Here is a 16,394-nt window from a genome sequence, read left to right on the forward strand (position 1 = left end):
TCCTCTATATCTCCCCACAAAGCTATCAATCTCTCAGATAACCCAGCTAAGTAGTAAAACAGTAAACTCTTTAAACTAAATCATACTAATGTTTTGATAATCTTTACTCACTTTTGCTCAACCCCCAACTTGTCCTGCCCTTGGGGGACAATGTTTGCTAAAATAACTTTACTTGGTAAAATTTCATACAAATTAGGTAGAGAACTGGTATTGGGAATGTGTAGTGGGATTAACTGGAAACTCACATTTAAATACAGAAAGCAACATATTTTCCAATTTTTCCAGCCTTGGAATAGGCAAGGAATTGGTGAATAAAGAAAATAATGATCCCTGTTGGAATTTCCTGATTCCACCTGCTTCTTAAGGTCTGATTCAGTTCATGTCCCATCTTTGAGATCCCGTGACTGAAGGAAAAGAGGGTGTGCCAAAGGTATGTCTAGGTTTCCAATGTCTAGATGCAGACAGCAAGTCAGGGGGTCCCAGAACACTGAAGTCCCAGTGGCAGAAAAATGAGACATCTGATAATCTGACTTGTGGATCCAGGTCAAAAGGCTCTCCAAGGTTTCTGTTCCGTATCTGTTCATTCTCTTTTCCTCCTCTAGCTGATCACAGAAATACTTGTTTTAATTATATGAGTATACTATTAATTATTATTTACAGCTAATTAGTCATGGCACAGTAATAAACATCAAAGTGCAGTTAGCTTTGTTAAGCTTTACTTCAATACAACCCTGTGTTTTACTCAAGTGTTTAATCTTCATGGTTCTCGTCAAAGGGTAGGTTTACCTTGCTAATTAAAACAACACCAGGGGTGCCTGGATGGCTCAGTCAGGAATCTGCCTTTGGTTCAGGGCATGATCCCAGGGTCCTGGGGTCAAGCCCCCTATCTGGCTCCCTGCTCAGCGGGGAGCCTACTTCTCCCTCTCCTCCCGGCTTGTACTCTCTCATTAGCTCTGTCTCTCTCTTTAAAACAAAAAACAAAAACAAACAAAAAAAACCAACACTAACAGCAACTAGAAGGAACACTAGAAATGTCTAATAAATATTTGTTGCATGAATCAATACTATGTTTACTTAAAAGTCGCATATGTCACTCAAACATTCATTGAGTACCTACTACATGCAGACAGTGAATTATCTTTATTTCATTTGGGGGGAATTAGTACAGACCATGAAAATTTGTGAGGATGGGGGAGTGTTTACAGCAGAACTTCAATAACACCCTCTCACCCCTAGAGTTTCCTATCTCTGGACTCTCTCTAGCTATATAACCAATTGCATGACTGATTTCTCCTTTTTTCAAGCTCTTGTATTACCCCATTTTATTCTGATCGTTCATTAAATGCTATTAAATAATACATGCTTTGAAATCGCATCTGCACAACAGTTACAACTTTGCCTTGGTAAACAAGATCATCCTTTGGAAGCATTGATCCAAAATCATAATATAGAGGATCAAATATAACAACATCAAATATCACTTCTTTCCGGGACAGCTGTGTCCGTACACAGAAATACCGTTCAAGCGTAATACTGATGTAGAAGGAAAGGGAGAAAGTACCAAAGGAGATTATAGCTCAGTTTCAGAATGGCTGCGAGGACAGGGCATTTTAATACTTAAAAAAGAAGGGTCATATCTCATAATGATGGTACTTTCAATTTAATACATTTAGTTTTATGGAAAATAATTTCAAGGACATATTTACAGAGTTCATTTGGACAGACACAAAGACTCATGCACATCCTTTTAACTAATATGCAGTCATAGAAACACTTGGAGCTATAGAGATTGCATACTACATCTACACACACCATTACCAAATATACACACATTCTTTAAATCCTCAAAGATATATATGGAAATTCAGACATACAGAGAACCATAGTTATGTTTGATATTCTGGGAAATATAACAATTTGAAATGTCAAAATAAAACAATCTTCATACTTTTTAAAAAACATATATATCAGACATGTATGAATAAAGCTCAAACCAAATATTCTTCTTCAAACTGAGCCTTTACTTTAAAGGCATGTGTCACAGTTGAAGTTAATAAAAACTTTAGAGACTTTTAAAGATGTTAAGATTAGCTGATTCTATTAGTTTACAATATGAAAACTGCCCATTCGTAAAATTCTTTGTAATATTTTCAAGACCATATTCTAAAATCTAAGCCAATTTATTTTCATGTCCATTTGTCTTATGAGTATAATTTATTAGAGAATAGGAAAATAGCATTTACCTGGTCATGATTCATTATATTGCAATAAACTCAGGACCACAATGCACAATAAAAGAAAAAGAAGAGGAGGAGGGAAAACAGTATTGGCAAGAAATTGGAACTCTTGTACCTTGCTGGTGAGAATGTAAAACATGCAAAACTACTGTGGAAAATAGATTGGCAGTTCCTCAAAAAGTTAAACACAGAATTACCACATGACTCAGCAATACCCAAAAGAATTCAAATGAAGTATTCAAACAAATATACTTGTACACAAATGGTCTTAGCAATACTATTCACAATAGCCAAAAGGTAGAAACAAACCAAATATCCATCAACAGATGACAGATAAACAAAAATGTTGTGTATCCATCCATACACTATGGACCGAATGTTTGTGTCTCCCTAAGATTCATATGCTTACACCCTACTCCCCAGTGTAATAGTATTTGGAAATGGGGCCTTTAAGAGGCAATTAAGGTCATGAGGGTAGAACCCGCATAAATGGGATTAGTGGCCCTGTAAGAGAAACAAGAGAGGTAATCTCTTTCTGCCATAAGGACACAGTAAGAAAGCACCGGTTTGCAAACCAGGAAGTAGGCCCTCATCAGACATCAAATTTACTAGCACCTTGATCTTGAACTTGCCAGCCTCCAGAACTCTGAGAAATAAATGTTTGTTGTTTAAGCCACATAGTCTCTAGTGTTTTGTTATAGCAGCCTGTACTGATCAAGACATAATACAGTGGAATATTATTCAGCCATAAAAAGGAATAAAATACTAATACACTACTACGACATGGATGAACCTTGAAAACATTATGCAAAGTGAAGAAGCCATATACAAAATGTCACATAATATATTATTTCATTTATATAAAATATCCAGAATAGGTTAAGCCCAGAAGCAGGAAGCACATTGGTGGTTGCCAGGGATTGGAGGAGTTAAAGGGGACGGACTGCTTAAAGGGTACGGAGTTTTCTTTGGAAGCAATGAAAATGTTCTGGAACTTGATTGAGGTGGTAGTTGTACAAACTGTGAATATACTAAATAAACTGAACTGTTTACTTTAAAATGGCTCATCTTATGTCATATGAATTTTATCTGTTTTCAAAAAAGCTTAGAAATTCATAGAAAAACAAATTTTGTTGTTTTAAAATTTTATTTTCTTTAGTAATAATGAAAAATTATCAGCCAGTGACTAAAGAATCAAATGTAGTTATTTCAAAAATGGTACATATGAACAATGAAACAGAATCCTGGATTTTTAAATCTGATTAAATAAAATGCTTAAATAATATCTCAATTTTGATCAACACATACAGGTGCATTACAGAGTATGTACCTAGTATGTCTGAATATAAGAAAAATTATTCTTCAAAATGTATCCATAGTAAATATCTATTATGTCTAGAGTTCTACCAAGTTGCTTATTTGACAAAAGGCTTCCTTGTTCCATGTATTTTGAAAAAAAGTACTTATCAGAGAAGATATTTAGTGTGAATAAAACCCCAACCAGTGCTGGTTTGGGAACTCTTAAGTTCATCTGACAGAACTTGTTTAAAAAAAAAAAAAAAGAGAGAGAGAGAGAGACAAATTTAACATTAACTTAGTTTCTGATGCCAAGATTCCACAGTTGTGAGTGCTGCATGTCACTGTATACAGAGCATTTTAGAGACCACTTTAAAAAGCAACTGAGCAGATAGTTAAATGTACAGATAATAAACAGTTATCTACAGTACAAAAACAAAATAAAAAAACTTGGAAAATGGATACTTGTAGAATTTTCAGTGGTGGCCTCATATAGATTCAAAAACTGCTTCATATAAAAAAATTAATGATAGTTCAAAATGTAGCTCTACTGATGACAAAGATACAGATGTAAAAGACGCATATATAAAGTATTAATAGGGGCGCCTGGGTGGCCCAGTTTGTTAAAGCAGCTGTCTTCGGCTCAGGTCATTATCCCAGGGTCCTAGAATCAAGCCCTGCGTTGGGCTCTCTGCTCAGCGGGGAGCTTGCTTCTCCCTCTCCCTGCCCGCTGCTCTGCCTACTTGTTTTAGCTCTGTTAAATAAATAAATAAAATCTTTTTTTTTTAAAGTATTAATGAAATTGTTTTATGAAATTTGAGAAGTACAAAAGTAAAGTTCCTGAATAAATTTAATTTTATACAATGCATAATTTTAAATACATTTGCGTTAACCAGAAGAAATCTTTTTGGGATATTCTTTTTTTTTTTTTTTTTTAAGAATTTATTTTTATTTATTTGACAGAGAGAGATCACGAGTAGGCAGAGAGGCAGGCAGAGAGAGAGATGAGGAAGCAGGCTCCCTGCCGAGCAGAGAGCCGGACTGGGAACTTGATCCCAGGACCCTGAGATCATGACCTGAGCCGAAGGCAGAGGCTTAACCCACTGAGCCACCCAGGCACCCTATTTGGGATATTCTTAATGGGAGAGCACAGTATCACCTTATATCCAAGGATTATCAGTATATGCATTAGAGAAAAGACTGAGAAGAGCTACACCACAAAATCTTATAGTGATTAATTTGGATGCTAAAAGTGATTATTTAGGGACTGTGATTTTAATTTTCTCTATACTTCTTTTGCATTTTCAACATTATCCTCAATGTGTATATACTACTCTTGATTAAAACAAAGCTGTAACAATTGAAAATGAAACTTACTTTCTTAATGACACAAAATCATAGAATCTTTGCTCTAGAAGAGTCTATCCTATAGCCAAATTGTAATAATCCTATTTATAACTTTTGACATCATCCAGCTTTTTTCTGATATAAAATTTGGTATTTTAGAAAACAAACAAACCTGTTCCATTGTTAAATAAGTGAAAACTTCACTGATTCATCAATAATTTTATTTATTAAATTAATAAATAATTTTATTAATAAATAATATGTTTATTTATATATAAATATATTTATCTATATCTATATAGATAGATATGCCAGGGGCCAAGGTTTGTAGAATAAATTCAAATATGTACTGTTCTCTAATTTTCTGCTACTACTGTTTTCAATTTTATAATCAGGAGAAAGAATATAGGTTTACACCTTTCTTTAGAAGATAACCTATGAGGTATTTTAGACCCTTGTCAAAAGTTCCTTAAGTCTTCATTTTTCCAGGATATACTGTCTATTCTGTTCCTTTGTATACCCCACCCGCCATTCATTAACATCTTAAAATGGCATAGCCAGAACCTAAAACAACATTCCAAATGATTTCTGATCTGCCCTAAGTAGTCAGAATTAATCCCAGGATATCTGAAAATTTTTCTTTATGAATGCAGTTTAAGACCACATCAGCACTGCTAGTAGTTACATGTTATTGACTGCTTCAGATTATAGTTAATGGAATCAAACAAGTCTATTTTACTAGCAACTCACGTCTTCTATATCTACTGCTTAAGCAATACATTTTCCCACTTTGAATTTTAGGAAAGTTTAAATATGGGAGGATAATTCATCTTAGAATAAAGGAAATATATCTATTTCTTGGTCACAGAAAGCTCTCCATCTCCCTTTTATATTTCTAGCTTTTCTAAGCTGCCTAATCAATCAATTGACTATTTACTGCTTATTTTATCTATAGTAAATGGTACACTTTTAACGTTCCATTTATGGAGAAAATCTCTGCATCAAAGCAGTGCAGTTGATTAAATGAATCACTTAGGGTCTTAGAGAGGAAAGAAAAGTGAACACAAAAGTGATTAAGAAATAATGATTCTTCTGGTCTAGAAGCCACCAGTACACAAACTCCATTTTTCCTCAACATTTCTCAGTAGCATCAATGGTGCCAAGCCCCAGAAGGCAAGAGAATTTCTCTATCTACATCCCTTATATAATTTCTAAGAAAGAGAGTTCTAGAATTCCAGTTTTCCTTCTGTTTATAAGATATCTAACTTTATACAAATATAGCCACAAATTTATTTCCAGGTTTAAAAAAATCTGATATAAATCCTTGGGAAGCAAGAAATGCTAACATTCTAAGTTTCAAACACAAATTTGTAAGTTAAATTGTACATTAGTCTCTATAATTTCTCATGTGCCAAGATTTATTATAATCTGCCAAAAATGAAAGAAGCTATGTTTACTGGAAAAATTTTATCTGCCACTATGTTGTTCAAAACCATACAAGTAGTAGCCTAATAACTGGTTAAAAGGATGTTTCCTACCTGTATAAGTACTTAATAAGCCCACTTTAGTCCTATACAGATTTCAACTAAAAGAATATCACCTAACACACATATGTAGCTTCCTCAGAAATGGTTAAAAACAGAGGCACCTGGATGGCTCAGTGGGTTAAGTCTCTGCCTTCGGCTCAGGTCATGATCTCAGGGTCCTGGGATCGAGACCTGCATCAGGCTCTCTGCTTAGCAGGGAGCCTGCTTCCCCCTCTCTCTGCCTGCCTCTCTGCCTACTTGTGATCTGTCAAATAAATAAATAAAATCTTAAAAAAAAAAAAAAAAAAGAAATGGTAAACAATAGAACTAAGTATTTGGAATTACCTTGAGTGGTGAAGTTGAAGAGTGCAGGTGTGTCTCGCCCATTTGGTAGTTTGACATTTGGGTCCCTTAATTCGTCAAAAAATGAATGTGCACAAGCTTCCAGTGGTGTCAATCGGGCAGTTGGTGTATACTCCAGCAGACGGCTACACAGTGCAATTGCCTCCGGTGGAGTCCGGGGTCGGAAGACCTGCAGCACAAAAAAAGGCAAAGAACAATTAATACTTTATTGTAAGAATTGTAGCAAATTATCCTTTGAGTATGAGTTAATTCCCACCACATACAACATGGCTGCATTTGTGAAAGGAACCTTCTAGAATGAAAAGAATTAACTGCATATAATTCACCACACTGGGGTGAACAGCTAATTACAAACTATATGACAAAAGCTCAGAGAAAAAACTAGGGGAAATTAAAAAAAAAATCGACATTTGTTCATCATAAAGCAGTACAACTAAATATGTACACAAAATACAATATGATAGGCACAAGAAAAGGGCTGGGTTCTGGAAGCAAGCACAATATTAAAATTTTCTAAAAGTTTTGACTACTGTGGTGGTTGCCTCTTGTGTGTGATTTTTGCAGAACAATTGTCAGTAATGGACAGCACTACTCAAATCTGGCCATTAATATTTTCTGAAAAAGGAAAGCTATTTACCTTAGGTCTAGAAATGCTAATGATTTGGTATTATCTCTTCAATAAACGACATCTATCTGATTTGAAGAAATTCTTGAACAACCAGAATTAAAACTGTTTTCTCAAAGAATAGCCGTAGGGTCTTAATTAGGGAGAAAGAAATGTACTTTTCGTTAGTACAAATATTTCATTAAGAGCCATTGTGTCAGAAAAAGTCAATTGAAGGCTATGTTTAAGCAAAAAGCAAATAAATTAGTTTCTAAAAAAAAAAAAAACAAAACAGAAAGCTTTCTACACATCTATGTCTTAAAACTCCAAATTGATATATAAAACTACGAAAATAACTTTGTTTTAAATTATGGACAGCTGAAGAATAAAAGCAGAAAGGGGATAACAGAAATAAACATAAGTAGATGGACAGGAAGCCTCTGAAACTAAAGAAAAATGAAATCTATATCCCTTGATGGGGGAAAAACAATCAAACAGAAGATGTGGTAGTAGACATATAAAGAGAGGCAGATGTATATAAAGGGAGGGAAATAGTGAGGGAAGGACATGTAGATTGGGAGGATGGAGGAGCCTGGGAGTAAGGTTTCCTAACGAGAATGGCTCACGTAACATCTGACTATCACTTAGGATGAAGGTAGCCGAACTAGTTACTACTATAGAGCTTACTTTTCAAGAGACAATAGAAGAGTACTTTCTTAAAGTGAAAACCTTATTTTTCTTTTGTTTTTACACAAAGTTTATTACTAATATTTTCCATGGAAATTGAGAAATTGGTTTGAATAGGATCCTAGGAATTTATTTCTGAACATCAAAGGACTTATTTGGCTATATTAGAAAACCCTCTGTATGATCAAAAATTGCTTTATCTTTATTCTTTTGAGTGATCTGACTCACCTCAGTCAAGGAAACCTTAAAGGTATTGTATTATTTGAAATGTTTAGATCTTCCACTGTTCTTGGTCATTTTTCCCTCTCTTGCTTCCTAGCCAGGTCCATATAATCAAATTCCGAATGTAAAAGAAAATAATCAGTGGGAAAACTCTGAAAATTTTTCACAAAAATATTAAGCATTACTGACATTATTTTATCCCAGAGAGCTGTTTGTATTTATTTCACAGCATGTGGATTTATTTTGCTAGCTAGTCTAAGGGAAAATGCTTTTGCACCAATATGGGACTGTATAAGTAGAATTAAAAGTACCACCAAAAGTAGAAATATCTCCTGCCAACATTCAAATGTAGGGTAGCTGAACAGTGAATGTATTTTAAGTGAAGAAATTTCATGTTACATTAATGAGGATTTTGCATTAAAGTTATTAATAAACTAGCATTATAAACTTATCTCTAATTATTTAAAAAAATCATCCACATTCATTTGGTATCCTACTGACTACAAGCAACCATCCATGTTGATACTAAGACACCTATTAGTCAATTTTGCCAGGGAATTCTAACTCATGGAATCAAAGAGTTAAAAATAATGAAGAAGACTTCATTCTAAGAGGCCACATTAAAATCAAGACTTAATCTGCCCTTTAAAAAGAATCCATTATTATTTTAAACCCTTTGAGAAATTTCTGATGAGTGAAACCTTGGTTTAGTACTCTATGGATAAAGGTTAACTGGGAAATTATGGGGAGTCAAAGCCCAGAGTCTTCCAAAGTTCAGATTTGTGATCATAATATAGGGTGTGGAACCATGCAACTTCAAAAAATTTCAGGCCAAACTAGAAAATAGCTCTTCTGAATTATCTTTGCATTTAAAGAGAAGGAAACCAGTAACAACTGAAATATGGCTTTTAATAACGAAGCTTCTGATGCCATTTTATTCCTTACTCATTTAAATTGTTTAACACTCAGAACCTTTAGTTCTATGCATCTTTGTTAATATTTATTCTTGTAAAAATAATTTTTAAACCCCAAAGTTCCTTACTTCTAGATGTAAATAAATCACTCAGGAGACTGACCATCTAAATATACCATAAGTAAAACCTATCTCACACAGTGGATGGAAAAAAAAAAAAAATCACAGCTATACTACATTGTTTTTACTTTTACATTTCTAGAATGAATAATGGTTTGCCCTTTTTAAAAAAAGTTTTCCCCCTAGTTTTATAGACCTGCCCTGAAATTTTGGGGAAAAAAAAAATTAAGTACATACCCGCACTCCTGAGGTGAAATGTCCTGTTCCTGACGAATCCTAAAGATGATAATGCAGTGAAATAATCCAAACAGGGGAAGTCAATCCAAAAGAGAATAGTCCAGCAAGGAAAAATATATCCAGTGTTATAAGAAATCCATGGTGTGGGGGGGGGGGACATAGAAAATGTTTATACAGTTATAAACTTTAAACATCAGTCTCCACAGTAGCAAGTCCAAGTTTTAAAAATTATTTCACCACAGTGTATGCAAAAAAATTTGATTGCGCAATGGTGAGGCACAATAAAGAAACATTTTAATTTTATTATGTTCCAATGCCAGTGCGTTTATTAAAAAAATACAAAACCAAAAAAAGTTAAAATCAAAATTAAATCTAGAAGTAAACTTCCCAAAGTAAAGTGTTTGGTCTTCTACGACCTGGATTCATCATCCATTGACATGGCTGGGAGGGGGCATATTAGCCTGCTTTTAAAGACATCAATTCCCAATATGCTAATTTTTATCTATTAATGTATTCCAGTTAGACAGTATAAACATTTTTTGCTTAATTATTAGTGATGAGAGGAAATAATAAATAGATTTAATTTATATTACTACAGATTTCAAGCCAGATATTTTCAATTTGTGTGAGCTAAGAAGGATCAGGCCACCGCGGATTATTCTCCATTTTGGATTGACTTCCCTGCTAAAAGATGTTTGCTGACATTCTCATTATTTTAGGATTCTTCAGGCAATTGACATATCACCTCAGGAGTGCGGGTATAACTTACTTTTTCTATTGTGGGCTTTGCCCCCTCATACCCTTGCACCCATTACTTAGTTAAAATAAATATAGAACATTCTTTCCTTTTTGGAAAAACTCACTGAAAAAAAAATCCTACATCTTTGAGCACTACAAATTCAACACAGTTCCATGTGCAGTTATGCCCAATTCACCCACCAAAAGCTAAACAAAAAATATATACAATAAACAATACAACTAAGGGACAGTCACAGTTATAGGTGACATGCATAGTAATGTACACCAACACCTAGGCACAACGGAGCCAAATATGCAAGGGAGGTAGTAGGATCTATTATGTCTAGGTATTGAGAACAAAAAAATGGCAGAACTCACCAGTAGCTGTGAATTCCCTTGGCTATTCTAAGAGAATTTAACATTCTTTTAGGATAGTTTCCAGTGGGGGAATTAATATTTTGCAAAAATAAATAATCCGCGGATTACTTTTAGTCTGCAGACTAAAATTTAGTACACGGATTAAAATCCGGCCCATCAGAATTAAAATCTCTCATGAACTAAAACACAATCAGGTGGACAAAAATAGAAAGCGAGACTAAAAAAACTGAGAGCACAAAGTAAGACTCAACTGGGCCAACTAACAGTTAGTGCGCAGACTAAATATGGCCAGCCAAGTATGTTAGCAAGGCCATGAAGAGCCCAAAACACCCTCTGTAAAAACTAAAAACAAAAGTAAATAAATAAAAATAAACAGAACAAAGCAAAAAATAAATAAATAAACAAAAGAAAGGAAGAGAACAGAAAGGAAAAATTGAAAAGAACCAAAACACTGACATGAACTTTTAAGTGATTCAAATACTACCTCACCTGTGCAGCAACTCATTTTCTTATATTGAAACAAACTGTCACCACAAATACTAGTCCATAAAAGAAACTAACAGAAACAATTCATTTTTCAAAAAGAAAGTCTCTATGGTATTGAACAAATGCAAATGAGTCCTTAAATGAAGAATTACTCAAAATAAATTTGCATTTGGATAACTCAAAAATGACAGAGGCAATTTTTCCCTTACATGGCCTAGGATAGACTTTAGCTATCAAATATCAAATTTCCATCTGGAGCTAACTGTTACGAATGAATCTTAGGCCTTTTAAAATTACCATTTATAAGTAGTCATATATACAGTATCAAGGCCTACAGCTGATTGTCACAGCATCAGCTCTCAACAATTCTACTGTATTAAACAGCCAACCAGAGCAATGTAAAAATGCCTATGGGCAACGATAATCTACGCAAAACACAGAACAAGTGCTGTGCCTATTCGGAACAGCTCCTTCTCCCTAGATTTCACTGTGATAAATGTACAACCCAGACACTGTTCTCTGGTTATACACAAAACACACAAGCACCCAATGTTAAAAACTGATAAACCATGAACTCCTAAGGAGTAACCCCAATGCTGGCTCTCAAGTAATTAATCATCTAAAATTATTTGCAATTTGTAGACCTAATAAGGATTAAAAGTGAGATGATGCCATGGATTTGTTGAATAGTTATGTTAATTACCCAGATTAAGTAGATACAGAAAGAACTTAAGTCTACTAAAGAGCTGATATATGGTACATAATTCATAAGAAGCACAAACATCCCTTCCTTAGTCACAACAGAGCCAGCATTTAATAAATTTCACCTGTACTTATTAAAAGGCTTACTGAGTTTTTCTGAGCTCTATTACACATAAATAATACATGTGTTGATATCAACATTTAACTATGCAATGTAATTTTTTCCTATGACTTCATTCACTGATAAAACAATATGCAGGCTTACATAAAAGTATGATTTACCAATGTCCAGTTACTCAATTTAATCTCTTATAGTCAGACTGACCTTCTTAGGAAAGTAGAACATTTTCTTTCACCCACATCTCCTCATCTTAAGGGACAATCCCCTGGGCTACAACAATTCCTGACCTTACCAACATCTAAGCAAATCTAAATCCTCTTTCAACATCCCACCCCACCTAGTCCTTCTTCACTTTTAACTCCACCACCCCCGCTGGAGATCTGACTTACACCTACAGCATGTGAAACACTTTTGAACACCTATAGCACACAACCAAGTATATGGTTATATGTTATATTACTGAATACTTGCTTCGACTAAGTCAGTTATATCACCTGTAAGCTTTTCAAAAACAAGGGCTATATAGTGTACTTCTTCTGCATCCTTTATAGTATCTGAGTTTCTGGCACAGTGCTGGGTACATAGGAGATACTGGTTTTAAGAAACAAATGATATATTAAAAGCAGACTTTCGTTTTTTTTTTTTTTTTTTTTTTTTTTCGCTTTTTTAATCCACCCCCAAACCCATCCCTCTGCCTTTCACAAGTGATCTGGAAACTTATGCCTAAGCATTCTTTTTTACTCACTGAATTCTTTTTCACATTATTTTTCTTACATGGGGATTAGCCACCCTAGTGGCTAGATTTTAAAGTGCATAGTTTCCAGCAAAGAAATGGGGAGTGTAGCCAGTACAACTAGAAAAGTGAGGAAACCTACTCACATAGGAAAATAAATGTTAGACAAGGAAAAGTGATTATTCTAACACTAATAAAGATGTAGGTGGAAAATTCATTACAGAATATAGTGTATTTAACGAGACAAGTGATAACGGATTAGTAGAATGTTCAGGGCAAAGGTAAGTTAAGTATAATATAGAAACTAATTTACCTAAGCAATGGAACAAAACAGATGAGTACAATCTTGGGAACCAGTAGAAGTCCCAACATAGTTTTATGCTTTCTGAAGTACATGTAAGCAAAACCAGAAAAGGCTCATCGAGTTTGCCCACAAAAAAGAAGTCTGACAATTTTTGTTTTGTGCTCTCTCGACCCCTCCAAAGGCATATTTAAAAAAAAAAAAAAAAAAAAGTTTTTAAAGACTTATTTATTTGAGAGAAAGAGAATCTTCAAACAGATTCCCTGCTGAGCATGGAGTTCAATCCAGGGCTCTATCTTACAACCCATGAGATCACCAAGATCAACCGACTGAGCCACCAGCTGCCCTGAAGGCATTTTTTAAACTATAAATATGTATAATTGAAACAGAAAGTTTACCAAGTGAAAAATCTTGTACTCAAAAGGCTCAGAAAAAAAGGTAAGATTATAAAGAAAGTCTTAAAAAATTAGTAGGAAAAAATACATAAGTATAGCACAGTTTTATGTTTAGTTTTAAACACAGAGAATAATAAACATAATCTGTCCAGTCTAGTCTGGTACCTTAACAACTGAAATGATCTCAACCTCAATTTTCTAATTTCTCTTAGCTAGTTGTAAATAGTACTAAATTCATTCATTTTTCAAGTATGTGGACAGTGTTCTAAGAAATTGGGTATGTAAGGACTGGCTTGTGGATACTGGTTTCTAGGATACTTAAATAATAACCCATGGTTTCACATATCCCATAGACATTTAGCTATTAAATAAACTTATTGTGTATGCCAAAAACTTAGTAACAAACATTTTGAAGTTAACTGACACTCCATCCCATTATTACCACTATGAAAAAGAATTAGGAAATGCTGTAATACATGTGGCATGACTTGGAAGGTATTGTAAGAGTTATCTGTGGGAATTAATCATGGAGAGCTCAGATAATTAGAAAATATTTCATGAAGAACTAAGATTTGAGGTCTTGAGAAAAGGTTAAGATTTGGTAAGCAGAGAAGAAGATCACTTTAAGTGTGAAAAGAAGACATTAGTAAAAGAGATAGAAACATATATGGCTTCTCTGGGGAACAATCAAAGGTTAGGAAGGTGAGGAACAGGACAAGAATAAATCTCCTGTTTCTCTGGAAAGAAAAGATAGAAACAATAAGTGACACAATGACTATATAATATGTCATCCAAAATGAGATATTTTTGAGAATGAAGGGGCATTCAATTAACAATTACTCTGAACAAGCATAAAGTGGGACATATGATCATCCTTGTCCTTATTGCATATTATGTCAGATTTTCCTAAAGGCAATAAGTAAACAAAGAAGATTTTTAAGTAGGAGTGATAGTATCACATGTGCTTTTAAGAAAACTAACTTTGAGAGCAATGAGGACTATAAAGGATATGAAACTGAAAAAGGGAAACTGGTTAGGAGGTTGTTTTAACAAATTCTATGATACAATGATGGCCTAAAGTTAGGGAAGTGGCGATAAAGAGGACAAATCAAAGAACTATAATGGAGGTAGGATCTTTATATTTATTTAGAAATAAAATAATAAAATATTCCTTTATTTTAAATAAGGGAAATTGATTGAAAGGTTGAAAACAGCATATTACTATTTTCAAAAGAATCAGAAAACACAATAGCTAATTGCTATTTACAAAAGAAAAAATTTGAGGCACGCAGAGTAGAAGCAGTACTCAAACTAGATTCTCATTTCATACCTAACCAGACTGTCATTTAATCGTACCTCCTTATACTAAATGCAGAATTTAAGCTTCCCCTCCTGCTAATGAACCTCCATCTCTATTTAATTCTCAAATTTCCTTGGTATCATTTGTTTCGCTCTCTATCTGGCTTTTTATTCTTTATAGTGTACACCAATGCAGGAGGTCTTTATCCTTCTGTCCTCAATCCAGTAATGGTCCCTGTTTCAAAACATTAGCACCAATTTCCTTTCCTACTTAAAACATAAATGATATAACAATGAATTAGGTTACTCTGGCTATTAAATACTAGCTAAGGGCAACTTACTGGATTTCTAAATTCTCAAGATTCTTGACATAGTATGGTTCATCTCAATGGTTAAGCTCTTCTGTTTGCTATTTTTCCTAAACATCTAAATCCCTTCACCTCAGTGTTTCCATGGAAGGTATTTTCTCTCTTGATCTTTATGGCTGTCTACGTTTTTAGTACACCAGCTTCCAATCCTTAGGGATATAGCTGTATTACACTGCAGCACAGAAAAGCAGGGTTCACATGTCTACAGCTTTAGGAAATAGGGCTAAAGTGGATTCTATCAGAAGACCAAAATAAAGGCAAAATAGCTTTTGTTTCCAGACTTTGTTTACCTGCTCTCAAAGAGCAACAAGCTCTTTTCTTTAGAGAACAATATTATGCATTTCTTAAAAAGAAACAAAAAAAAAACACAAAACCACAAAACTTTATTGGCTGCCTAACATAACAGAGTACTTCTCAAGTTGGTGTCCACGATCATAACAGAGGGGAGAAGGGATTGTGTTCCTTCTAGAAATTTAAAATTTTGTCTTTCATTTTGATAATAACCTATTTTGAAAATCAAATATTAGCATATTTTGGATCATTTGGATTCATCCAGATGACAGAACAGTGCCATGGAATTTTTGTCTGAATTTGGTTTTGTGTTTACAACCATAAAAACATCAATCTAGTTGTGTACACCAATGAGAAATTAATACAAGTGTGCTTATTACATAATAAAATCAAATTATGTCAAGGCACACTATATAAATGGAGAGTTCACAGTACTTTCAACAGACAAAATAGGTGGGAGAATGGAGACATCATCCTACACATGAAATAGGAATGGAAGCCTAAATAAAACAAACAAATAAAAGGGATTTGTATAGATTATTCAAGTTTAAAGAGCATTAGTGTAAGATATAAAACATCAGGAATCCACATGAGCAAAGGAAGATGTAAAGTAGACAAACCGACCACACACCTTCTGTTGATTACTCTTTAATTATAATCTACCATTCCTCACATTCCATCCTGGCTAATACTTGAAAAGATATAATCCGAGGGGGGAAGGGGGAAGAAATGCCGAATATGCCACATACTAATATTGGTAGCAGTCTTGATTAAAAAAAAGTGATAGGGACTGTTAAATAAAATTTCATGACCTCAACTTCAGCATTATATTGGTCAGATACTCTATATCAAGGGTGGCATGTGAGGAATACTTAGATTACACCAAAAAGAGCTTTATTTTTCTTTTTTCATAAAAATGACTTGCTTATTAATGAAAATACGGAAAAGCAAAACAAAGAAAATAAAATCACCTACACTTTTCTCAACCAAACTACCGTTAGCATTTTGGAATATTTCCCTGGATTTATTC

General features: G+C 34.1%; 1 protein-coding gene across 3 annotated transcripts in view; it reads right to left on the minus strand.

Moving 5' to 3' along the window:
- The window catches only part of GSK3B (glycogen synthase kinase 3 beta), a 203,646-nt gene that overhangs the window by 21,223 nt on the left and 166,029 nt on the right, over positions 1 to 16,394 (minus strand). For 2 of the 3 annotated variants that reach the window (XM_032852321.1, XM_032852318.1), the window contains exons 9-10: positions 9,553 to 9,591; positions 6,752 to 6,938 (exon numbers count right to left, since the gene is read on the minus strand). In XM_032852321.1, the coding sequence (XP_032708212.1) occupies positions 6,752 to 6,938; positions 9,553 to 9,591 (226 nt within the window). The remainder of the gene's footprint in view (positions 1 to 6,751; positions 6,939 to 9,552; positions 9,592 to 16,394) is intronic. The other variant, XM_032852319.1, reaches the window with a different exon arrangement.

The sequence above is a fragment of the Lontra canadensis genome, unplaced genomic scaffold (assembly GCF_010015895.1).
Source record: "Lontra canadensis isolate GAN:19392208 unplaced genomic scaffold, GSC_riverotter_1.0 scaffold6, whole genome shotgun sequence".
In the NCBI taxonomy this organism is placed as follows: domain Eukaryota; kingdom Metazoa; phylum Chordata; class Mammalia; order Carnivora; family Mustelidae; genus Lontra; species Lontra canadensis.